This window comes from Saccopteryx bilineata, chromosome 5 (assembly GCF_036850765.1).
Source record: "Saccopteryx bilineata isolate mSacBil1 chromosome 5, mSacBil1_pri_phased_curated, whole genome shotgun sequence".
Classification (NCBI taxonomy): Eukaryota; Metazoa; Chordata; class Mammalia; order Chiroptera; family Emballonuridae; genus Saccopteryx; species Saccopteryx bilineata.
In genome coordinates this window covers 252,478,158-252,503,460 of record NC_089494.1, presented here as the reverse complement: position 1 = coordinate 252,503,460, position 25,303 = coordinate 252,478,158, and the positions used below count along the sequence as shown (strand labels likewise).

Sequence of the window (25,303 nt, the reverse complement as noted above, 5' to 3'; positions counted from 1 at the left end):
ACCCTGCAGCTTCCTAAACTCCTCCCTGGGTAGCGAGAGCCGGTGAGTTCAGAACACTGGCACTGTGCGTTAGCCTCAAAACTTTGCTCAAGTTCAAACTATTATTTGTATTCATACTGACCTGATGTTAAGGCTACTTTTCTCAAAAAGAAATTGTATTGAAGTTTAACTAAATTACAAAAAAAACAAACAAACAAAAATAACCAACCCTCCAAAAATCAAAAACAACTGAACTTTGAAATGTTGATAAACAATAACATGGTATACTCATTTGTTCCTGGAACCCCATGGAAGTTATGAGAAACTACTTTACAAGGCGGTCTAAAATAGCATCCCTAAATGTCAAATTCTAAAGCCACAGGAAAGGACATTTCTCTGTTGTCTTGAAATACATGAAAACCTCGCTGAGATCTGATGAATTATCTCCCTATGGAAGAGGAGGAGAGATTAGTTCAACAACTGCACTGCATATCAATTCCAAAATAGGCCATTGATACCTATTGCATAAGAAAGGGTATACGTTATATAAATCATCAAACTGTCACTGCCCGTTAGACTCCGAGACTTTTGGAAATGGAAAGTTCCATGGAGATTATCAAGCCCAGTTTTCTCATTTTAGACCACAAAAGAGGGAAAGTGGCTTACCAAGCTTAGAAAGTGAGAGCATGGCAGAAGAGGCCTGAAGAATCTATGCTCCTGTCATTGTTTTTATTTTCCCATGTTCAAGAATGTCACCCACTAAATGCAACTCTTTTTGTTTAGGAAAATATGCCATGCATAGCATTGTGTGTTTACGCAGGTCAGACCTAGTGTAGAACAAAAGGGACCAGGACATCCAGGACCCACTTCCCAGTCTTCAGCAAAGAATGGGAGCTCAATTACTCAAAGATAAGCAAATAAAAATGTCAGACTTTAAAGTTATTCATTTACTCTGAAGTGTATTTATTCTCTATATATTTAAAGCAAGATCATTACATTAGGCGAACATAGTATCATATATGTCCTTGAGAACATAATGCATATTGCACATAGAATAATACAAAAAGAAAAACTATACTTGCAATAATAACTACACTGTAAAGCAACTTTAAAGTTAGATGAAAATGTTTAATTGTTTAGGAAATAAATTGTCAAAACAGTCCTTATAAGGCTTTAACCTAGGTCCAAATTTTCTACCTAATACTCAAATCTCTTCACCAGAACACTGGAGCAGACAAACATGAAAGGCTGGAAGAAATTATGGCCCCCAATTTAGGAATGTAAAATGGTGGGGGAGGAAGGGAACTCCTGTGGGGAAATGAATCTGAATAAAATGAGCATCAGAGTTTATTTTCAAAACAGCTTCAGAAAAATCTCTGAAGATGCTATTTTGATAGTTCGTGGTTTTCCTTTTCATTAACTACAATTAGGCTACAACTTCAGAGTCGTGCACATGCTCACCTATTGACTCAAGCGATGTTCAATGGACTGTAACAATGCAGTCTATTCCTTCGTGTTCTACACCCAGGAAGCAAAGTAGGCAGCCAGATTCAATGGAGTTTTAAAGGGTTGTGGGTTTTTTTTCCTGATACTAGTGTTCACTTTAGAAGTAAAGTCTTACACAAACAAACTTCAGAACGGAAGGCACTCTGGTTCTCTGTCTCTATCAAACATTTACACATGAAATGCGATTTCTCTTTTAAAAAAGGGTATCAACATGTTACTATTTAGAAACACTTTCTGAGAGCACTGGGAACACGGAATGGAGTGATGCTGAAGTTTAGAGAACACTCATTCTCTCTACAGTGTCAGTACACAGTGCTGGCCGGAAAAATAGCGATACTGTAAAATATAAAACACAAGAGACAAACTGTTCCTAAAAATCAGCAGTTTGAAGTACAAGGTATAAGAGAAAGGAAAAAAAAATTATAAAGGTTAGTAGCCCTTAGAGAAAAGAAATGCATTTGAAAGAGTAAATGTTTTTGTCACTGAAACTGAACTGATACTAGAGTAGGAGTCACCACAAAACCCGGAATAAAAGCCCTCAACAAAAGAGTTTCAAGACGGACCACACATCATGCATGAAATTGGGTAAAACAACTCCCTCCATATATCTAGGATACTGACACTACTCCATGCAGCTGTCAGTCTCAGACAATGAAAACCAGGGCATTCAAGCAGGAGGGGTTCCGATCACATCTGCCAAGTAAAACACACACCCTAGTAAACAGAGATGCCAAACCAAGTTACTAGTGTCATGACAATACACAAGATACACTCAGTTTCAAAGAGCAGTCACACTTCAAGAATTTAGAATTTTATCCTCTTTTTAGAACTACAAATGTTTCCAGTCAGAGAGGACTGGGAAAACTTAACTTGAAATTGCTCTAGCAAACCCTGCTTTCCCCCCCACGCCTCCCCACAATGAGTTACAGAGGGAGGTTTCTGATACCCTCCGTCAGAGTAACACACTTACTATAATTTGATGTTTGCTACTTGTAAATGCAATCTTATTCATGCCACATGTGGCAGCCATCCTCTGGAGGGCTGGATTAGCTGTGGATGCAAAACACTTATAACATATTTGGATCTTTCCTCAAGTTTCAAATTTAAAGCAAGAGGAATAACCCAGCGTAACTACATCAAACATCACCTAAGGGGTGCGTTTAAAAATTGCTCTGACAACTTCAGAGGGACAACGGTCGGTTGTACGCAAACACACTCTCAAATGGGCTCGGAGCAGTGAGAAAACAAGAATATCAATTCCCTCAGCTTCTTAAAGAAGCCTTTAACGCAGGGAAAGATACAGGCAAGTGCACATCTTATTTTTTAAAGCCAATGATGTTTGTAGAGGAGGACAGGAGAACGAGGCTCTGAGAAACAGACAGCAACACTCCCAAAACATTTTGCTGTTTGGCTTCTGCGCTAAGCTCTGTCTGAGTCAGGGACTCTGCCCCATAAACTCTCCGCTGGGCTAGAACACAGGTAATATTGTAAATACTTCTCAAGACAGCCTTACAAAAAGCTTGTCATTCGTAGGCTCCGATCTTAAACCATAAGACATTATAATAAATGTGTATCCATTTTCAAATGATGAATTCATTTGCATAGGAACAAACAGAGGAACCTCACAACATGTCCAAATAAAATTTGCTGAGACAATAAAAGGGGATAATAAAGATAAAATAATCTAAGGTCAATATGGACTAAATGCTCTCAAGATAAGCAGACATACCAGTTATAAACCTTTCATTTCCTCAGTTTTGGCTCGAACGTTTTGATTTAAAGTGCTGCTCATAGGTTTAAGGTTCTTTAGTTGTGAAACCATTACTGAAACTTACAAAAAGTTTATCTTATATTAATCATTTCTGCATTGAAATACCTGCCTGGCTTCATGTCCACCCCAGAGATACATTTCTCTGATTCCTTCTCAGGTGCCTCTTCCATTCCCTTCAGAAATTTTAATTGCAAAACAGAGAATTTTTAGAAGTCACTAAAAAGCACTCCCTTACCTTCTAAACCTGCTTCAATCAGCCCAAACTGTTCCAACAATTTAACAAAAAGCACAATGACGATCAGAACTGCTATCATCTCAAGCCCTTCCAAGTTCATGGTCAGCTAGGTCATGGTCCGATAACAGCCAGTGAGAAGTGCTTGTCTGCCTGGCTTTCTTTGTAAAGCCATTAAACTACATTAAGAAGGCTTCTGCCAGAGGAATAGGGGAGGAGAGAGTGAGAGCGAGCGAGCTAGCAAGGGAGAGAGAGAGAGGAGAGAGAGAGAGAGAGAGAGAGAGAAAGGGAAAGGAGACGAGATGGAGAGGCTGAGAGGAAGGGTGTGAGTGAGAGCAAATGCATTCATCCTGTCCACGGTAGCAGAGGCCAGCAGAAGTGGCAGCCGGATAAAGTCAGCCTGTCAGAATTATTCGCTTCCTGGGGGTTTCGTCACTCTTACACAGAGAGACAGCCACGCATGAAGTAACACGCAGATCACCCGAAGACCCGGGAGGTCAGCAGAAGGACTTCAGGAAACGTGATGTGTGGCAGGGACGGCTAGGTGGCCCCCGGTCCAGCCAGCCCATACCCCGGGCTGCTGGTGGCTTTGTTGGGCTGGTCAGTTGCCTTGGAAACGGAAACTAACCAAGGCTGAACTCCTGCAGCAGACAGGGACCAGAGCACCGCATCTTGAAATAAACCTGAAAATGCCGAGGGGCGGAGTATCAGCTTGCATTCGGCTGCTTCAGACACACTGTTCACTAGACAGGAAGAGTCAAGTGTGCGTTTTGTCCCAACTAGACGAGAGCAGAGAGAAATGAGGCTCAAGGGTGTCGTGCAGTATTGACTTACTTCTTTTCAATGAGTTGCCTTATCCCAAGGCACCGTCTTGAGTCATTGTGAACTAATATTCTGGAGTGAATAGTGACTAGCATTTAGTTTCAAATAATAGGTATACTAAACTAATAAGTATTCCTAATATTTGGAAATTTTAGAGTTTAGCAGCTACCTTAGGCATTAATTCACTTCTATTCAATATACCTCTCTATATATTATTTTCAGTGTGTACCACCTGTGCTTTTTAAAAAACCTGATTTAAGTAAATTTGGAGGCACAGAAAATTTTTCAAGGAAAAAATTCAGAAACAAAAGTTTCCTTGCAGTTATAGTTCTTTCACAATCATTCATCACTGCCCCCCACCCCTGCTCCACTGTTGTCCAAATAGATCAGGCCCATATTACAATATAGAATTAAAAAAAAAGTGTTAGAAAGCATCTCAGAAAGCAAATTCAAGTCTTTTAGTTCATAGATGAGCAAATTGAGGACCAAGAAAGATCGGGTCAAGGTAGAGCAGGCTGGAATATAAGCATCCCTAATGTCTGGCTAGCTTTTGAGGCAGAGGAGTGTAGTGGTTTCAGAGTATGGACTCCGGAGCCAGGATGCCTGGATTCAGGTCTAGGACCTCTTATGAGCTGTGTGACCTTGGGTAAGTTACCCAACCACTCTATGCCTTTAATGCCCTCACCTGTAACAAGGGGCACAATAATAGTATTCGGTGCATTAAACTGCTGAGGTAACTGAGCAATACTTTCAGAGCAGAGTGAATGCTCAGTCACTACTAGCTCTCATTTTTATTACAAGTGTTTCCATGTTGTATTGATGCCACACAGAGTTGTCAGAGTAATTACTCTGAGATGCAGCCCTTATATTATTATTCCCTTAATCAAAAGTTTTTCATGGCTTCCTCTTTCCTTTTTTTTTTTTTTTATAATAAATTTTTATTAATGGTAATGGGATGACATTAATAATCAGGGTACATATATTCAAAGAAAACATGTCTAGGTTATTTTGTCATTAAGTTATGTTGCAAACCCCTCGCCCAAAGTCAGATTATCCTCCGTCACCCTCTATCTAGTTCTCTGTGCCCCTCCCCCTCCCCCTAACTCTCTCCCTCCCTCCCTCCCATGTCCTCCCTCCCCCCCCACCCTTGGTAACCACCACACTCTTGTCCATGTCTCTTAGTCTCATTTTTATGTTCCACCAATGTATGGAATCATGTAGTTCTTGTTTTTTTCTGATTTACTTATTTCACTTCTTATAATGTTATCAAGATCCCACCATTTTGCTGTAAATGATCTGATGTCATCATTTCTTATGGCTGAGTAGTATTCCATAGTGTATATGTGCCACATCTTCTTTATCCAGTCTTCTATTGAAGGGCTTTTTGGTTGTTTCCATGTCTTGGCCACTGTGAACAGTGCTGCAATGAACATGGGGCTACATGTGTCTTCACGTATCAAGGTTTCTGAGGTTTTGGGGTATATACCCAGTAGAGGGATTGCTGGGTCATAAGGTAGTTCTATTTGCAGTTTTTTGAGGAACCACCATACTTTCCTCCATAATGGTTGTACTACTTTACAGTCCCACCAACAGTGAATGAGGGTTCCTTTTTCTCCACAGCCTCTCCAACATTTGCTATTACCCGTCTTGTTGATAATAGCTAATCTAACAGGGGTGAGGTGGTATCTCATTGTAGTTTTGATTTGCATTTCTCTAATAACTAATGAAGCTGAGCATCTTTTCATATATCTGTTGGCCATTTGTATCTCTTCCTGGGAGAAGTGTCTGTTCATGTCTTCTTCCCATTTTTTAATTGGATTGTTTGTTTGTTTGTTGTTGAGTTTTATGAGTTCTTTGTAAATTTTGGATATTAGGCCCTTATCTGAGCTGTCGTTTGAAAATATCAGTTCCCATATAGTTGGCTGTCTATTTATTTTGATATCAGTTTCTCTTGCTGAGCAAAAACTTTTAATTTTGATGTAGTCCCATTCATTTATCTTTGCCTTCACTTCTCTTGCCATTGGAGTCAAGTTCATAAAATGTTCTTCCTTACTGAGTAAAAGCTAAGCTCCTCCCAAGAGCATCCTGGTCTGTCCATCATCTGATGTCTGCTGGAGGGTGGCGCCTCATTGGCCCTACTTCTGTCCATCTACTCTACCTGACAGTTCCTCTGCCTCCCCCACACTCATTCTGAGCTCCTACATCTCCAGGCTTTATTCAAAACACTATGTCTATTTGAAAAATCTTTTGCACATCATATCTGCCTCACAAATTCTGAAAACTATTCCATGAAACTTCTCGAAGCTGATTTGGAGAAAATCTCTTCTTCTTCTTCTTCTTTTTTTCTTATGGTACTTTTTTGTCTTATGATACATTATATGATAGCTACTTGGGTGCAATTATTCACACTTAAGGGAATCGTGCCTTCCTTTCCTTTATGGGACCCCTATGCCTCCACACAGGGCACGTCACACTTCTTAGACCGATAGTATACATACTTGTTGTATAACAATAGTCAACATCAGTTAATTACCACATATTAGATGCTTTACATAGAATGCTTTTCCCTTTTAGCCTCTCTGAAATTAGATACAGTATAATTAGATAGGATTTACAGAGAAACAGATCGGAGAGTTTAACTAGTAGCCTCAAGGTCCTGCTGCTGGTGAGTAATGGGATCAAGATTCAAACACTGATTTGTTCACCTCCACGCCCTTTCTCCTTCCCATTAGTGCACACAGCTTTAACTGCATTAAATAGCTAAGCCCAGGCACAAACATTTGCCAGCCCAGGAATGAAGGTTATAACCAAAATGACCCTACCAAACTGTTTTGTGACATTCTAATTAATCCATTAACCCCTGTAACTTTATAACATGAGAAGATTACAAACTAGTAGTTAACTAAATTCATGGATCTTTCTGCCTGCTTAATTATTATTGTTGCTTAAATGCACATCAACCTGTGTTCTCCAGAAGGGATTTTTCTGTTTTTCTACCCAAAAGAGCCCTTGAACTTGTCTCATAAATGAAAGTTAATGATCAGGTCCTTTATATTTATGTTTAAAGTTGATGTCCTGGCAACAAAAGCAAAAATAAACAAGTTGGGCTACATCAAACTAAAAAACTTCTGCACAGCAAAGAAAATTATCAACAAAATGAAAAAGAAACTTGTAGAATGGGAGAAAATATTTTAAAGCCATATATCTGATAAGTGATCAATATCCAAAATATATAAGAAACTCATATAAATCAATAGTAAAAAATCAATAGCAGCCTGACCAGGCGGTGGCACAGTGGATAGAGCGTCGGACTGGGATGCGGAAGGACCAAGGTTCGAGACCCCGAGGTCGCCAGTTTGAGCGCGGGCTCATCTGGTTTGAGCAAAAATCTCACAATTTTGGACCCAAGGTCGCTGGCTCAAGCAAGGGGTTACTCGGTCTGCTGAAAGCCCGCAGTCAAGGCACATATGAGAAAGCAATCAATGAACAACTAAGGTGTCACCATGAGAAACTGATGATTGATGCTTCTCATCTCTCTTTGTTCCTGTCTGTCTGTCCCTATCTATCCCTCTCTCTGACTCTCTCTCTATCCCTGTAAAAAAAAAAAAAAATCAATAACTTGATTTAAAAATGGTTAAAGGTTATGAATAGACTTTTTCCAAGAAGACAGGCAGCCAAAAAAGTATGTGAAAAGGTACTCAATACCATTAATCATCAGGAAAATATAAATCAAAACCCCCATGAGATATCATCTCACATCTATTGCATTGGCTAGGTGACAGAAGATGATCTGACTTTGGGTGGTGGGCACACATTGCAATATGAAGAATGTGTATCATAGAAATAAATCCATAAACTTATTAACCAGTGTCACCCCAAGAAATTCAATAAAAAGAAAAAATATATAAAAGGTAAATGTTGGTGAGAATATAGGTGGAAGGGAACTTTTATGAACTGTCAGTGGGAATCTAAGTTAGTACCCCCATTGTGAAAAAGAGTATGAAGTTTCCTGAATAAATTATAAACAGAATTACCACAAAATTCAGCAAACCTTATTCTGGGTAGATATCGAAGGACATGAAATCAGCACTTCGATGAGACCCCTGCACTTTCGTGTTTGTTACATCACTATTCATAATAGCAACGATAGAAACAATCTGTCGATGGATGAACAGATAAAGAAATTGTGATACACACACACACAGACACATACAAACACAGGAATAGTATTCAGTCTTTAAAAATAAGGAAATCCTGCCACTTTTGACAATATGGATAAACCTGGAAGGCATAATGCTAACAAAAATAGGCCAGACACTGAAAGAAAAATACTCCATGATCTTACGTACATGTTGAATCTAAACAAGTTGAATCCATAGATGCAGAGAGTAGAATGGTGGTTCCCAAGGGCAGGATGATGGGACAGATGGGGAGATGTTGGTCAAGGTGTGCAAAGCTGTGATTATGCAGGAGGCATAAATTCCAGAGATTTAAAGTATAGCATGCTGACCACAGTTAATAATACTGTAGTGTATTCTTAAAATTTTTTTTAAGACAGTAGATTTCTGGGGCTCTCATGACCAAGGAAAAGGTAACTAACCATGTGAAGAGATTGACATGTTACTTAGCTTGACTGTTGTAAACATTGCCTATGTAAATGTATATCCAAATGTCATATTGTACACCTTAAGATGTACACAATTTTTTTAAAAACAAAATAAAGTCGATGTTGTTGGACTGAGAACTTGGTGTGAGCGTGTCGCTAGTGAAAAGTCCGGAGTAGTCTGACATCCACTTGGTCTGAATGTTAGAGTTATGAGTTCCGTGGAGCGGAATTGTTCCTACCAGGGCATGTGGGGTTTCCTTTCGGATTGTTTACGTCGTAAGCTCAGGCTTTTGTTCCCTCTATTAAAATGTCTATTTCCAGATCATTCCATGAATAAGTGACTTTATTTAGGTTTTGGCTCCAAAATGCCCATCACAGCAAGGCCATTACTGACCGCACTGTGAGAACGCAATGCCTTCCCCAGACGGGACCCTGGTCTCACCCCCCCCCCTTCAACAAGCAGTATCTTTCTCCAGAGCACTGTCACCACCCCTGTGTCTCTTTGTTTCTTTATCTAATATCTTCTCCTGTTAGAACACAACCTTCTGCCTTGGAAGGCAGAGAGTTTTGTCCATCCTCTTTACTGGAGTAGCCTTGAATTTAGCGTAGTGCCTGGAATATAAGAGGCAGGGACTAGTTGTTGCATGAACAATGTAACTGCTACTGTCACCTGGCCCAAAAAGCCTGCTGCTCTCTCGCTCACCTGCCAGGACCTCGTCCCCTGTTACTTTGGGTGCCATGTCTGGCCAAGGGTCCTGCTGGTGTTTCTGCACTCCTTCTTCAGAGGCTCCAGGCCGAGGAAGCCTACTCAACAGCATGGCATGTTCCTGACACCCTCTTGAAGGTAAGTCATGTGCACCACCCTCTGGAACACGTTGGCTGCATTCTGCTCTCAGCGTTTAACGTGAGGATAACTTGGCAGTTCCTGACAATATGACCGAGGAAATCAATATAAGGAATGCATCAGGGAAGGTCTCCTTGTACCAAACACCTGAACCCCGCTGGTGGGGAGGATGACAGGGACCTGGGAGAGCACGCACGCACTCCCGTCCTTTGATTTTCCTCTGAAAGACCACTGCAGACTTAGTAGGCAAAATGACTTTGTCAATAACTCATAGCTTGCTGTCATAGCTTAGCATCAAATTAAAGCACTAATCCAATTTATTCTCTTGCCTAGTGCCTGGCATTCCCTTTTATGGGACAAATACTAGAGTGACCAACAGAGAAAAGAGACCAGATCTTTCACCTTATTCAAGTTACTTAAACTTTCTAAACCTCAGTTATCTGGTCTTCAAAATGGGGCTAATATACTCCCCTAAAGGTGTTGTGAGGATTGTGTGCTCTGAAGTTTGTAAATGATGCCTGGGCTTCATTAGAGTATGGACTTTGCCAAGTACTGGGCTCAACTCACCAACTGGCCCAGCCTCGCAGTCACTCAGGAAGATAAAGATTTTAATGTTTACCTTATAGATCAGGAGTTGGGAACCTATGGCTCGCTAGCCAGATGTGGCTCTTTTGATGGCTGCATCTGGCTCGCAGACAAATCTTTGATTAAAAAAATAATAACATTAAAAATATAAAACATTCTCGTGTATTACAATTTGTTCATTTCCTACCACTCATGTTCATGGTTGCGGGTGACTAGAGCCAATCACAGCTGTCCTCCGGGACAACATCAAATTTTTATTGGATAACATTTAACATACATGGGTTGTTATATGGCTCTCAGGGAATTACATTTTAAAATATGTGGCATTCATGGCTCTCTCAGCCAAAACGGTTCCTGACCCCTGTTATAGATGAAGAAACAGAGGCTTGGGAAGAAGTAGTGAATTGCCCCATTTCCCAAAGCATCAGAAGCCAGTTAGCTATACAGTACACTGACTATCAGGAGAGTTCACATGTGAAGGATGTCACAGTGGCCAGATTTTCAGTAAGTTCCTGATAAGTGCTTCCCTTCACTAACGTACGAACATCAGTGGGATAAGCAACGAGCACTGTATTGTGACTCTCCAAAATATGGTTTTGAAATCCTTCTGTGGATTGTATGATTTTAGATGCAGGAAATTTCTGCATCCCTGCAATGGTGGTGGTGGTGGTGGTGGTGGTGGGGTAATGCGGAAGGGGTAAGTACTAGGCAGTGGGGAGAGAAGGAGGATGCTCTTACGACAGTCTGCCAAAAACCAGTCTGCCAAAAGTGGCTACTGAGACCTGTTCCCGAGACCAGAGAAACTAATGAGGAGGGTTAGAGGCAGGTCCGGGTCTTGCTGTTTAAAAGACAGTTTGACAAAGCAGCTTTGGGGACTCACAGAGGCTCTGCAGCCACAGGAAGGCTTTCTTGGGCTGTCCCCAGAAAAATGAGCACACCTAATTATAGACACTCTTATTCTTGCACTTCAGAGCTTATCCCTAAAGTGAAGTTTATTCAAGATCACCAGTTACTGGCAGGAGTAAGCCCATTTTGGCTTCGCTTTCGGCAATATGGCTTTCTGGAAGGAAAACAATGCTTTCTTCCAATATGAGAGCTGAAGCTGCCCTTTGATGGTGGAGGCAGGGTGTGTAGAGTGTGGTTTTTCCTGCTCTTTTGATTCCAGGTTGGATGGAGATGGTATTAATGGAGGTGGGGGTGGGGTGGGTGGTGAAGAAAGTGCAGGTGGCAGGGTGGGGGGCTTTCTTCTCCCCCTAGTCTCAGAGCCTCAGGTTGTCAGTCTGGTCAAAAACTAAACTTCATTTTACTTATTTCTTTTTGATTATTTATCATTTATTCATTTGTTAGATTTATGGTCCGGGTACCATACAAGGTGGCATGGGGAATAAAAATCCTGTCTCCAGTCTTTGCAAAACTTCAAATCTATGAAAACTGAATTTAGATGGTAATACCTAACATTTGTAGGGTCATTACTGGTTGGCACATTAGTGATCTAAATACTTTATTTCTTTCACTGCATCCTCTTATACAACCTACGAGATAGTTACCATTATTAGCTCCACTGTTAAGGGGAAATTGAGGAACAGAGGGTGAGTGGACTACATCACAAAACACCCAACCAGGATTTAAACACAGGTCTCACTCCAGAGATTCGGATCAGACAGAGATTCAGTTATAATTGCAAACAACTAATCTCCTCAGCAGCATCTGGCCAAACAGTCTTTGAGGGAGTGTGGGGAATTCCACGAGAGCGGGAGACCCCACGCAGGCTGAGTGGCAGTGGGAAGTAGAAGAACAAAACCACACAGATATTAGGTGGCAAAAAAAATTTTTTTTTTCATAGCAAGAGCAGTCTACATTATGGGAGCATTGGAAAATTAGACTAGACTTGCCAGAGAATTCACCCAGAGCCCGGAAAACGCTCAAAGCCAGCCAGATCGCGTGTTCTGATGCCCCTGTGAAGTTTCTTCCCTCCACCTCCCATTCTGATGCAAAACGAGCATCAGTTGCCTGCTTCTAACTCATTCCGCTTCTTTGGCATTTGTTGGATCCAAGGGAAGCCTGGCTACATCCTCTGTTTGAATGAGTAGGGAGAGTATTTGGCCCTTCAGAATGAACTTCAAAATAAAAGCAAGCAGTAAGGCATCAAGTGAGAAATGTACTTCCATAATAATGTGAAGAAATAATGACCCCCATTTATGAAAGGCAGAGGTTAGGAGCTTGCTTGTGTTCAAATTTTCAGTCCGCTACTTTAGAGCTTCACGACTTGAGCAGATTGCTGAGATGATTCATGCAAAGCACTTAGAACAGAGGCTGTCACGTTGTAAATGCTCAATAAATGGTACCTATTACTGCTATCACTTATTGAACCCCTGCTACACATCACACACTGTTCTAATGCTTTATATGAATTTTACCAATAAATCCATGGAACAACTCAATTAGCTAAATGCCATTATTATTCCCAGCTACCTCATGGATAGGAAGGAACAGGGTATTTTCAATTACATTGGGATTCTAAAGAAAACACAATGCTCACATCCACCCATCAAGTTCATCACCATCTTCAACACCAGTAATATGGGAAATTTTATTCATTTTAATGACGTAACTTTTAAATCACTCTTCTGAAGTAAAATGGGAATCTAGGCATTCCTGTTGCAAAGAAAAAAAATGTAAATATCATTGGAATAACATTCAGGGACACTGGTTTTTGAGAACATCCTGGTCACCTTGCATTCTGAAACATTTCTCAGGGTAAACAGATACAATGAAGTATCAGGGTAGCATCAGACTACAGACTCGACTCAAGTTCAACTGGATTTTCAGAGTTCTCTCCTCTGCTAAGAAAATTCATGTCCAAGGACATGTGCCATTGCTCCAGCAGCCTCACCGGCCACCTAGGCATCACACTCAACATTCCTTGACTAGAAATATCCTCAATGGTAAGAAAGCAACACTAGGCAAACTTGTCTCCAGGATGAAGAGCAAAAGCAACCTGCTCAGTGGAAAAGGAAGTTAAATTCAGAGACAATAGCCTGACCAGGCAGTGGCACAGTGGATAGAATGTCAGACTGGGACGCAGAGGACCCAGGTTTGAGACCTCGAGGTTATACTGGCTTGAGCGCGGGCTCATCTAATTTGAGCAAGGCTCACCGAGTCTCATCAGGTTGAGCCCAAGGTGGCTGGCTCGAGCAAGGGGTCCCTTGGTCTGCTATAGCCGCCCCCCTCACCCCGATCAAGGCACATATGAGAAAGCAATCAATAAACAACTAAGATGCCACAATGAAGAATTGATGCTTCTTATCTCTCTCTCTCTTCCTGTCTGTCTGTCCCTATCTGTCCCTCTCTCTGACTCTCTGTCTCTGTCACACACACACAAAAAGAAAAATCCAAAGGTAATAGGCAGTAACCGCAAAACACATCAGCTCCTTTAGTGCATTCATACTATTAAAGTTAAAGTGGGGGGAGGGGTTAAAAATAAGAGAAATATTATCCAGCATTGGCAAGAGAGAACAGAGAATTTTCTTGAACTTTTTTACATAAATACATATGTAAAATAAATACATATATATTTACTGGTGGTATGGCCTGACCTGTAGTGGCACAGTGGATAAAGTGTCGACCTGGAAATGCTGAGGTTGTCAGTTCGAAACCCTGGGCTTGCCTGGTCAAGGCACATATGGGAGTTGATGCTTCCTGCTCCTCCTCCTTTTCTCTCTCTCTCTCCCTCTCTCTCTCTCTTCCTCTCTCTCTCTCCTTTCCAAAATGAACAAATAAAAAAAATTAAATTAAATTTAAAAAAATTGAAACATATATATATATATATATATATATATATATATATATATATATATATATATATACTGGTGGTGTTTAAAATTTAATGCACATTAGAACCTCCTAGACAGCTTCTCAGAAATGAATCCTTAGGTCTTTCCCAAAGATCCTGATTTAGTGGATCTTGATAGAGCCTATGAATCTCCACTTAATCAAATATTCTAATGCAGGGCTCCTCTGGACTGCACCGTGAGAAACACTGCATTAATTGCTCACACACTATCACTCAGCAAGTAACACAGCCTTCGGGGAGACATTTGCCCAGCTTTTTAAAAACTAGCCGAGAGTCACACATTTTCTAAACTCGACGTGGTTAAGAATAGACAGGAGCTCCATCAGTTTCTCCAACTTCTCTAGAAAGTTTTTTCTTCAACTAGAAGTAAGATAGTTTTAAATTGCGGTGAGTGCCTACAAATTTCCATTCTGTGCTTTTGATGATTCACTCCCAGCATTCGCTGTAACTTCCTCTCACCGGGGAGCTTCAGATGCCAACGTAACTGGAGGCAGTACTGGGAACCTCTCCACATGTCTATGCATCGCTCTGTGTCCTAGCTCCTGTCTCGAATCCATCCCTGGAACATCCCTTTTTTTTTTTTCTTTTTTTTTTTTGGCTTCACATGTAATTACTTAAAGTGAGGGGCAACACTGAGATGCAGCCATCTTAATAACCAAGCAAAGCGAAATAAATCGCCAATGATGGATGCCAACGTTCATATGTGTGAAGCTGATTTAGATAAAGTAGATAGTTCAGTTTGAGATCTAATAAAAAACAAAACAGCAGCCACATGGTGCCCTTTCCCATGACTCCACCAGAGGTAATCTTTCTCTAAATCAATACTAGGAAAGTAATGAGAGACAAAAAGTTGTCTGATGCGTAATTCATTTATCATAAAATCATGTAAGACTGAAATAACTTGAAACAGGATTATTTATGTGATCATTAGACCCAGGGCAATTCTACAGTTTTTAGGCCTGCTTTATAGAATTCTTAGTTGCAGATACATATTGAGCCAGATTTTAGTCCAAATATTAGTCCTTCCAAAAAAATTGTTCCTCATTACAGTTGATATACTTCCTCATTGTAATAGCGTAAAAACATTGTTTTTTTTCTTTTATTTTATAGCACAAAAGAAATACACGATATGTAAAGTAATAGAGAACAACTTACTTGACGATTTTTCATGCTACTTATATGTTGTAGTTTAATTGCGAACAACTCTAACTTAATCACTTTTTAATAACTTTGCTTTCAACAGAAATACTTCAACTATAATGCTATAATATTCATATCATACTAGAATCAAGTTTTGCATTGTAATTAAGCTTATGTTTTATATGAAACACCCAACAAAAGACTTGCAGCTACTAGGACCACACTGAGAAGAAAAATGATCATCAACACAATGAAAAGGCATTCATTAAATAACACAAAATGGCCTCAAAGAGTTAAAGGTTAACTTTTATAGATAACTGAGGGCATGTTACGTTAAATTTATACAAAGAGTCATAAACAGATAAAAAGTTTTTTGAAGGGTCAACAGTACAAGCCAGTTGAGCCAAATGGGCTGGTTTGATCACTGAGAACAGCACCTCCCTGAACTGTGAAATGAGCAACTGCTGTGGTTTTCTACTGCTGCATAGCAAATTAACACGCACTCAGTGACTGGGAACAACACAAACTTAAGATTTCACACTCTCTGTGGATAAAGAGTCTGGTTATGTGTTAGCTGCGCCCTCTGCTCGGGCTTAAATGGAAGTTTTGACTGGGGTTATGATGATATCTGAAGCTCTGGGTCCTCTCCTGAGACCACTGGTTGTTCAGAGAATGCATTTCTTTGTGGTTGTATGACTGAGATGCCTGTTTTCTTGCTAGCTGTTGGACAGGAAACACTCTTACTTTCTAGAAGTTGCTCTTAGTGCCTTTGCCTCTGTGCAAGATGGCAGTTTGCTCCTTCAATGCCAGCAAGAAAATCTCTCTCATTTTTCAGATCTCTCTGAACTCTTTTTAGGGATTAGTGGATTAGGTCAGTCTTACCTAAGGTAGCCTTCTTTATGATGAACTCAAGGTCAACTGATTGGGGACCTCAACTACATCTACAAAATCACTTCTGCCATATACAGCATCACAGTTATGGTCATGACAGCCTATCATAGATACAAGTTCTACGCATACTCAGGGAAAAGGGGTTTGGCAGGGGATACATGCCAGGGCATGGGATCTGGTGGCCACCTTAGATCTGGCCTATCACAACATCTTTCTACTTTAACTGCTAACACACCAGGTATCCTGTGGTTATAGGATGCTGAAGGGCAATTTTTATTTTATGACTCTTTCAAACTAAATTTGGGAGGAGGCTTTGCATAGACTTATTGGGCATTTGGCTGCTGAATGCACATGAGTCAAGACAAACAGATTTGAGATCCTGGAGTAGAAGCTGTCCACCAGCCACTTACAGCAGCAAGAAGAAAAAGATATCAAGGAAAAGGCACAGCAGCACTCTGGTTGTTCACTGGGCACTGGATGGTACCTTGACCAGCTGGTTTCAGCCATTCAAATGCATAAGGCAGAGTGAACTATCTAAGGTGGGGGGAGGAGTTGTGTGTCTGGAGCCCTAAAACTCTGGCTTCCAGATTCCAATAATTCTAGAGCAGATTCTCCCTGTATTTTCTTTTCCTATTTCTTGTTGCTGTAACAACTGTGGCCTAGCTGTGTTCTCGCGAAGGTCATAGATGACCTTCTGAATCTCTCTTTTACTCTCATCCCACTGGGTCGCAGTGAGACCATCACCTGCTACTTCAGTAGCTCCAGAGCTTTGGGCAGATGCCACCTCTTCCTTCACCTTAGTTACTGCACCTATAAAACGCACACAGGAGTCACACCTCAGCATTGTTGAGTTGAAATACTTAAAATAGGTGAAGTGCCAAGATCACTACCAAGTAAAACAAATAAACAAATAAATCAATGTCACTGCTGTTATTGTTGTTATAAGAACGAGATGGGAATTCTGGATACTTTGCTCCCAAGGTGTGTCCAGACTCCAGCACCAGAGATGGGCTATGATATCTACTTAACACGATGCTGCTAAAATTCAAAGCCTCTCTTTCCCTCTTATCTACCCTCAGTCTACCTTGCTGTCAGAGGGATTGGAATAAGTCATTCTCCAGCTTCAAGTTTCAGGGCTATCTCACTGACTGCAGAATGAAATCCCCAACCATAGCAAAGCAAAGGTTTCTCCCAATTCCCTGAGAAACTCTCTGGGCTCACCTTCCGACAACCTGTGTTCACACCCTGGATTCAAGTCCTGGATGCTGAACTATTGCTGTAGCCATATGCTGGCTTGATTTATCCAACCACTCCCCCCCCCCCAAGAAATTGTTATACATCATTTATGAATCAGCTTAAGTGTTTTACCTTGGGTGGGGTCATTCTCAAACCCCTTCCCCCAACCAGACAAGATGGACCCCCTTTGTTCTGTTATGTGTTTAGCCCAATTGTGATTCTCTCAAGGTTTAGGAGCTGATTGACATAACTATCTCCTGTATGCAACTGAGTTCTTGAGAAAAAGGATCATGTCTTATTTACCCTTCTATCCCAAGTACTTATTCACGTGCCTGGAATACTTCGGTGGATCAGTAGGGGCGGCAGTAAATAAAGAAGGGACAAAAGAGAGGAAGCAAAAGAGGAAGAAACCAATGATGTATTATGTGTAAGGGCACAAAGAGGATTTAAACCAAAGCCAGGACCTTCCAACAAAGAATCACCATGCCTGGAATCTCACCAGTAACACTTTCATTTTTCACATGAAGCACCTCAGGTATCCCCAAAATAACTTAAGTGGCAGAAAACATGAATCACTAACAGGTTGGTGTGAAAGAGCTTTGCTTATCACTTTGTGCAGATGAAGTAAGATCACTGGCAACCCCATAACGTGAGGTCCAATGGCACTGACGCGCGAAGAAGGTTTAAGAGTCGGTTTCTTGGGAAGTTCAGAAGCTCATCAAATAGACTCGTGAGTTGAACTGGAAAATCCAGAGTGATTCTAGGACAATCTGAACTTTGGAACACAGTCCAGAGGTTCTAAGATCATCACTAATCTGCAATATTGTGACTTTCCTCCTATTTTTCTATTATCTTTTCACTGTATTTGAACATTCAAATTTGCTTTATTGAAATAATTTAACTAGCCACTACACTGATGGATGCAGCCTCCTAGATTATTAAATCATCTCTACAGAAGTCGGCTTCTGTGTTGGCAACAGGGTTTCATGCATCGCTTTTCTTTAGGAACACAAGCTGCCTGACATGGTATTCTCACAGGTAACAGCAGTTTGTTCTTAAGAGCGGCTCTGGGCTTTACACTTCTTGGATGGCCAACCATTCAGGAGACATTGGCAAAGTGGTTCATTGTTCCCTCCTGGGATGCAAATGCTTGTCATTAGCAGGAGAAAAAAAAATGGCATCTGGTCTGGGCTACTGAGTATTTGGAATTGTTTTTATAGTAACTTGGATTAAATCAAACTCCCAATTCAATACCAACTGCCTCGTTCTTAATTTTTAAAGCCAAATGATTTTGACATAAAGTTAATCAACACATTTTGATTAATGAAGATAGAAATCATTTTGATGAATTAACATAAAATCATGAAAAATATATTTGTTAGTGTTCCAAAAACACTCTAAGTCATTTTTTTATGACTCACTTTCCTTTGGGAAAAACCATCTCGTTAAAAGTCACAGAAGAAATCAAATGGGCGAATATGTACTTACATCGACCTTTTCAAAGTAATACCAATATCCTGCTAAATAAACAAACATTCATTTTTATTATAGGTACAGGGGGGGGTCTTCAGGTTACAACAATCTCGACATATGATGTTTCAAGTTTACGATGCCCACTCCCATAAAAACTTAAAAACATTTAGACATGAGTGTTTGAGGCTTCAAACTTACAGATGAGGTGGGCAAACTAGTTTAGTTGCACGGGGCGGAAAATTACATAGTAATGCAGGCTAGCAGTGAGGGAGTTGGCATCCCCCAGTGCGCTTACCGACACTCCCTGGAACCATTAAAAGCACAAGTGTTCCAATTTGTGTTAGGCTAGGGTGTGTTTCAATTTACATCAAAATTTAGGTTATACCACTGTCATAGGAAGAGAACTGTGTTGTAACCCGAGCCCCCCTCCCGCCCCCATATATGGTGTCAAAGTATGAGTATAAAGAAAAGAGTGTGTGTGTGTGTGTGTGATTATTTACTGTCAAAACATGGGCATCCAGATGGGTCTTCGGTCATCTAAAAGTCGTGCAGTGTGGCTCCTATGGTATCACCCTGGCTTGCACGTGCTGGGCCCCCTTTGGGACATTCCCTTTCAGTGGTAGTCAACCTGGTCCCTACCACCCAATAGTGGGCATTCCAACTTTCATGGTGGGTGGTAGCGGAGCAACCAAAGTATAAAATATAAATAAAGATAGATTTAACTATAGTAAGTTGTTTTATAAAGATTTATTCTGCCAAACTTAGCAAAATTCCGACATAAAGTACTTGGTAAGTAATTATTATTATATGCTTTAACTTGCTGTAACTCTGCTTTATAAATTTTATAAAGTAAAGTTACTTCCCTACTTTATAAATCATCATTACTGTGGAACCGGTGGGCGGCTAGAAAATGTTACTACTAACAGAGATACTAACAGAGATAAAAAGGTTGACTACCCCTGCTCTAAATTCTTGCTGCCAGGAGGTTTAACTCCTCCCATTCCTCTGTGCCAGTGAGAAGGATAACAAATGCTATTTTGCCCCTTTATTTTAGACCTTACTGTGTTGACACGGTTTCAAGTGTCCCACTCAGTATAATGCCATCTACACCCCTCATCGTGCCCCCCATCCCATGCAAAGTCTCTTTCCACCACCATTTCTTCTTCTCTGACTCCTCTCCCCCAACCTCCCCCCCTTCTCTCTGTTACCCTGTGGCCTGTATCTATGTGTTCTGTATAGGTAAATGTCTGTTGGCTAATCCCTTCCCCTTCTTTGATCCAGTCCCTCTCTGCACTCCTTCTGACTGCTATCTCTTCCTTGTAACCCTTTCTCTGTTTCTATTTTGTTCCTCAGTTCATTGTGTTAATTAGATTCCATATGTAAGTGAAATCCTATAGTATTTGTCTTTCACTAACTGGCTTATTCCACTTAGCCAGTTCCAACCATGCTGTTGCAAAAGGTAAGGTTTCCTTCTTTTTTTTATGGCTGCATAGTATTCCATTGTGTATATGTACCACAGCTTTTTCATCCACTCATTCACTGATGGACATTTCAGATGTTTCCAGATCTTGGCTATTATAAATGAACACTTCAATGAACATGGGGGTACCTATCTTCTTTTGAATTAGTGTTTTAAGATGTTTAGGATATATTCCTAGAAGTGGGATAGCTGGGTCATAAGGCAATTCCATTTTTAATTTTTTGAGGAAACTCCATACTGTTTTCCACAGTGGCTATACCAGTCTGCATTCCCACCAGCAGTGCAGGAAGGTTCCCTTTTCCCCACACCCTCACCAGCACTTGAAGTTTGTTGATTTGTTAATGAGAGCCATTCTAGCAGGTATCTCACTGTGGTTTTATTTTGCATTTCTATTATGAAGTAGCATTTTCAGAGCTTTATCCTTATCTGTAAGGTTCTCTGAGAAAAGTGAGCAATTCCCATGGTGGATGCCCTGTGGGCCCCAGAGATGTGATGTGTACCTTGGCACCTGCTAGAGCTTCCCATGGTAGCTTCTCTCTCACCTCACCAGACATGTCCTATCTAACTAACCTGCAACCGTGGGCTCCTGAAGCTTGGAGTAAGTTGGCCAAGATCCCACTGCATATTGTTTCATGTTTATAAAATCAGTAGAGCCTGGAGTCTGCCTGAAACCCACGTGTCCTCACTGCCATTAGCATAAAAACTAACTCAAGTTTTATCCGACTCACAAGAAAGGCATAGCTCCTTTGCCAACATATATTGATAATTTTATGCCTTATAAACAGCATCACCAAAGAAGGAAGGGGGAGAGAGAGAGAGAGAGAGAGAGAGAGATGGAAGGGAGAGTAGTAAAATGATGTACAAGCAATTTAGCTATTTTCCTTTGGCTTATGTAAAGGTTTGGTGGGAAAGGAGGTTGAAATCCATGGTTAGAATAAGCCTTTCGTGTTATTGAATTTCAGTTATACACTGTCCTTGCATCCATTGCCTGGAATAATTAGAAGTTCAGAGTATCATGGTGAGTCAGAAAGCTCCTGATAATTGCTTGTTACCCAGGGTAGAAATGAGCCTTTGCAATTCTATGCCACTTGGAAAAGGTATCCTAGCTTCACCACTAACCTGAGCACCTCACTTTGAAAGTCTGAAATAGGATTTTGAAAAGGTAATTTTTCTACATATTTTATCAGTTATTTATTTTCATATTTTTTGAGATGTAGGCATTGTGTATGAAAGTATTTTGCTACTATCACACTGCTAAATAGTAGAAGAGAAAATGACACTCAACTCTGTGCTTTTATTTTTTCCTTTCTATAACCTTTTACCTTTGTAGTGCTCCTTGATATGTGTTCTTAGTACTGCAAGTTTATACATGAACTTAAGTTTCACTTTGTTAAAGAGCCTGGGCAACAGTTCTCTCTTCATGGACTTTATTCTGTGACTTAAAGTTAGTAAAAACCTTCTTGAGCTTCTATTTTTCCTAGACATAAAAAACATGAGTCATTACGCCCTGGCCGGTTTGCTCAGGGGTAGAGCATCGGCCTGGTGTGCAGGAGTCCCGGGTTCGATTCCCGGCCAGGGCACATAGGAGAGGCACCCATCTGCTTCTCCACCCCTCCCCCTCTCCTTCCTCTCTGTCTCTCTCTTCCCCTCCCACAGCAAGGCTCCATTGGAGCAAAGTTGGCCCGGGCGCTGAGGATGGTTCCATGGCCTCCGCCTCAGGTGCTAGAATGGTCCTGGTTGCAACAGAGCAATGGCCCAGATGGGCAGAGCATCGCCCCTGTGGGCATGCCGGGTGGATCCTGGTCGGGCACATGTGGGAGTCTGTCTGACTGCTTCCCTGTTTTCAGCTTCGGAAAAATACAAATAAATAAATAAATAAATAACATGAGTCATTCAATCAGAAATTGTTTAGAAAGGAGTTATACTTAAGCCATCCATAATCTAGGGGGAAAAAAAACAATATAACTCTTCCTGTTAACAATAAAGTCTGGAATGTCATTAATTGGATAATGATCTGGAAAGAATACAGTTTAACTCAAAGCAAATACCACACTAGGGCAATTTAAAGTGTGAACTTATGAAATAAGTTCAAAAAAATAAGGCACACATTCTAATGCGGTACTCAGAGCTTACTCTATTCACAGGCAAAACGTAAAAAGTAAAACAGTAAAACATCAAAGACAAGTCGAAAGTGGAACGGAGTCCTGTCTGCTTCCCAAGTCCCACCAGGCACCGCTCCTTCTTTGCACCTCCAGACTGGTTTTGCTCACAGCTTCGGCTGCCTGGTGGCATTTGCATGCAGCTGGATCCAGCAGATCTTAGGAACAGACTTCAGTCCGCAGATGCATGAGATAGCATGGAATGTACCTTTCTTCCAGCCCTACTGTGATCTTAGGAGCCAGTTTTTAACCAGTTTTTCCTTTATATCTATATCAATAATTTACCTCTAGTACCTGCCTGTCAATGTGTCAATGACCATGATTCTTCTTTTGGTTTGGAAAGTTCCCAAATGCTAAATGCCTCCTTGGGTCTTAGAAGATTGCCTTCTTCTCAATGCCTCACTGTAGTAAACGAGCTCTCCACCCAGTATAAACTACATTACCTTGTACAGAATTCTCCTGTTCCTTGAATGACATGGCAACCTGTTAAATATCAGTGCTCACAGGACAAGGATATCCCCAGTAAGGTGGATAGTTGGTCTGTTCCCAGCAAATTACCCAGTTCCACTGAAAAACACAACTTTCCAGTGTTTTACTTTTCCAAAATTATTGTGTCATAATAATGGAGAGCTATATAAACTTAACTGGTTCATGAATAATAATTTAAAAAAGAAAGTGAAACGGACTAGTATAGAATTGAGTATGCTAAAAAGAACTGAATGGAATACATTTTATAGTACAAAATAGGACAGAATAAAATAGAAATAGGCGAGCGCTTTGCAAGAAGAAAGGGTTTGTACTAGTTTGAGAAATCTTTGTCTAATTATGTTTCTGTGTGCCTTAGTGTGTGATCTGGGTCATGAATAAAATTATATTTCTTACTTAAGTTCATGACCCGAATAGTTTTATAAGCCATGTACTAGAACATCTGCAGTGAAAGGCAACATGTCTACAACACACCTTAATGAAATTGCAAATTTGTAACCTGACATGAATTACACATGAAGCTAGTATTTCCTTGTAAACACAACAACATATACAGTTTCATCTAATAAGCCTGTTATTTTCCAAAAAAGCAGACAAGCAGAGCTCAGAGGGAATGGGCATCTGCCTGAGTCCATTTTAATGGTAGAATAAAGAAATAATAAGGTCTGCGTTTGAATAGTTTGCTGGGTTAGTTTTGGCAAGGGAGTGTCCGGCTGTATAGAGAACAGCATATCCAGTGCACTAGAAAACTTGGAAGAGTTAAGGGAAGAGGCTAGAACAAAGGCCCTCGTGAAGTGAGCTCCCATGTGTAATAATTCCACTGTTGAGCTGAGCCTAGCTGGTGAAGAACAGGGATGACAATACCTTCTATTTGTCCATGTCTTCACATTTTTCATAGTATTTTCACACTTACTATTTTATCTGCATGGAAGGAGCATTGAGCAAGTGGGCACATAGGTGGCATCATTTAAAGAAGCACTCATTTTCAGGGTCTTGCAGGTGTCCTGGGACTTTGCTCACTTCACCCTAGTCTGGTCCCCCTACATGAGAGTAGACATTATCAATTTTTTTTTTTGTATTTTTCTGAAGCTGGAAATGGGGAGAGACAGTCAGACAGATTCCCGCATGCGCCCGACCAGGATCCACCCGGCACGCCCATCAGGGGGGGTGCTCTGCCCCTCCGGGGTTTCGCTCTGCCGAGACCAGAGCCACTCTAGCGCCTGGGGCAGAGGCCAAGGAGCCATCCCCAGCGCCCGGGCCATCTTTGCTCCAATGGAGCCTTGGCTGCGGGAGGGGAAGAGAGAGACAGAGAGGAAGGAGGGGGGGGGTGTGGAGAAGCAAATGGGTGCTTCTCCTGTGTGCCCTGGCCGGGAATCGAACCCTGGTCCCCCGCTTGCCAGGCCGACGCTCTACCGCTGAGCCAACTGGCCAGGGCCTAGACATTATCAATTTTGTGTTCTATATTAGTAAAGTTAGTTACATGGAATTTAAGTACAATTGTCACGAATAGCATTATATCAGAGTTTACATACTTGGGCCCCTGGAAAACAATACATTTTTAAATCAACTCTAGAGAATCTCATTAAGGACTTGGTCTGCATGAATCGACAAAGCTATAAACTAGCAAAATAAAGAACTATACGACACCTTTTGGCCATAAATTATCTGTTCAGAAAGAAATTATGGCAAAATGTAGCCAACAAGATCTCCGCCTTGAATCCCTGCATGAAGTCTGAGGCATATTCATTTCAGAGAGAAGTAGATAAATTGGGAACTGTTTAGGAAATGATAAAAAATTGATTAGAGGGAAAAAAATAGGTTTGATTTATGAGGCCAGATTAAAGGAGATAAATGCCTATTACTTGACTAAGTGACAACCAGAGGATGTGATAAAAATCTAGAAATATTGGGAGGATGTGAACATGGGTAATCCAGGACACTTCCAAGTGGGCTGCAAAGTAGAACTAGCAGGAATGGAGTGGAATAAAACTGTCGGTAACAAGAAGAGGATGAGGGGCTTCATCCAATTCAGCAGTTACAAAATATAGGAGGAGGACAGAAAGAGCAGGAGTATTAGGAAGAATAAGGAAAGAAAAGAAAGTGGAAGGACTACAGGAGAGAAAAGGGGAGCGAGGAAGGCTGGAAGGGAGGGACAAAGGAAGGAAGAATGGAAGGAAATGTCAGTTCCCTCAACCCTGACATAAATATATTTCTCTGTACAATACATCAGAAAGATCAAT

The 25,303-nt window shown here is 40.9% G+C and overlaps 1 protein-coding gene across 3 annotated transcripts in view; it reads right to left on the bottom strand.

Annotated features, from left to right (window-relative positions):
* KCNIP4 (potassium voltage-gated channel interacting protein 4) overlaps positions 1–25,303 on the bottom strand; it is a 1,009,396-nt gene that overhangs the window by 436,128 nt on the left and 547,965 nt on the right. Inside the window, exon 1 of one of the 3 annotated variants that reach the window (XM_066280674.1) lies at positions 3,492–3,595. The exons of the other annotated variants lie outside the window; for them this stretch is intronic. Within the exon in view, the coding sequence (XP_066136771.1) occupies positions 3,492–3,591 (100 nt within the window). The 5' untranslated portion in view covers positions 3,592–3,595. Of the gene's footprint in view, positions 1–3,491; positions 3,596–25,303 lie in introns of those variants that run through there. 3 annotated transcript variants of the gene reach the window in all.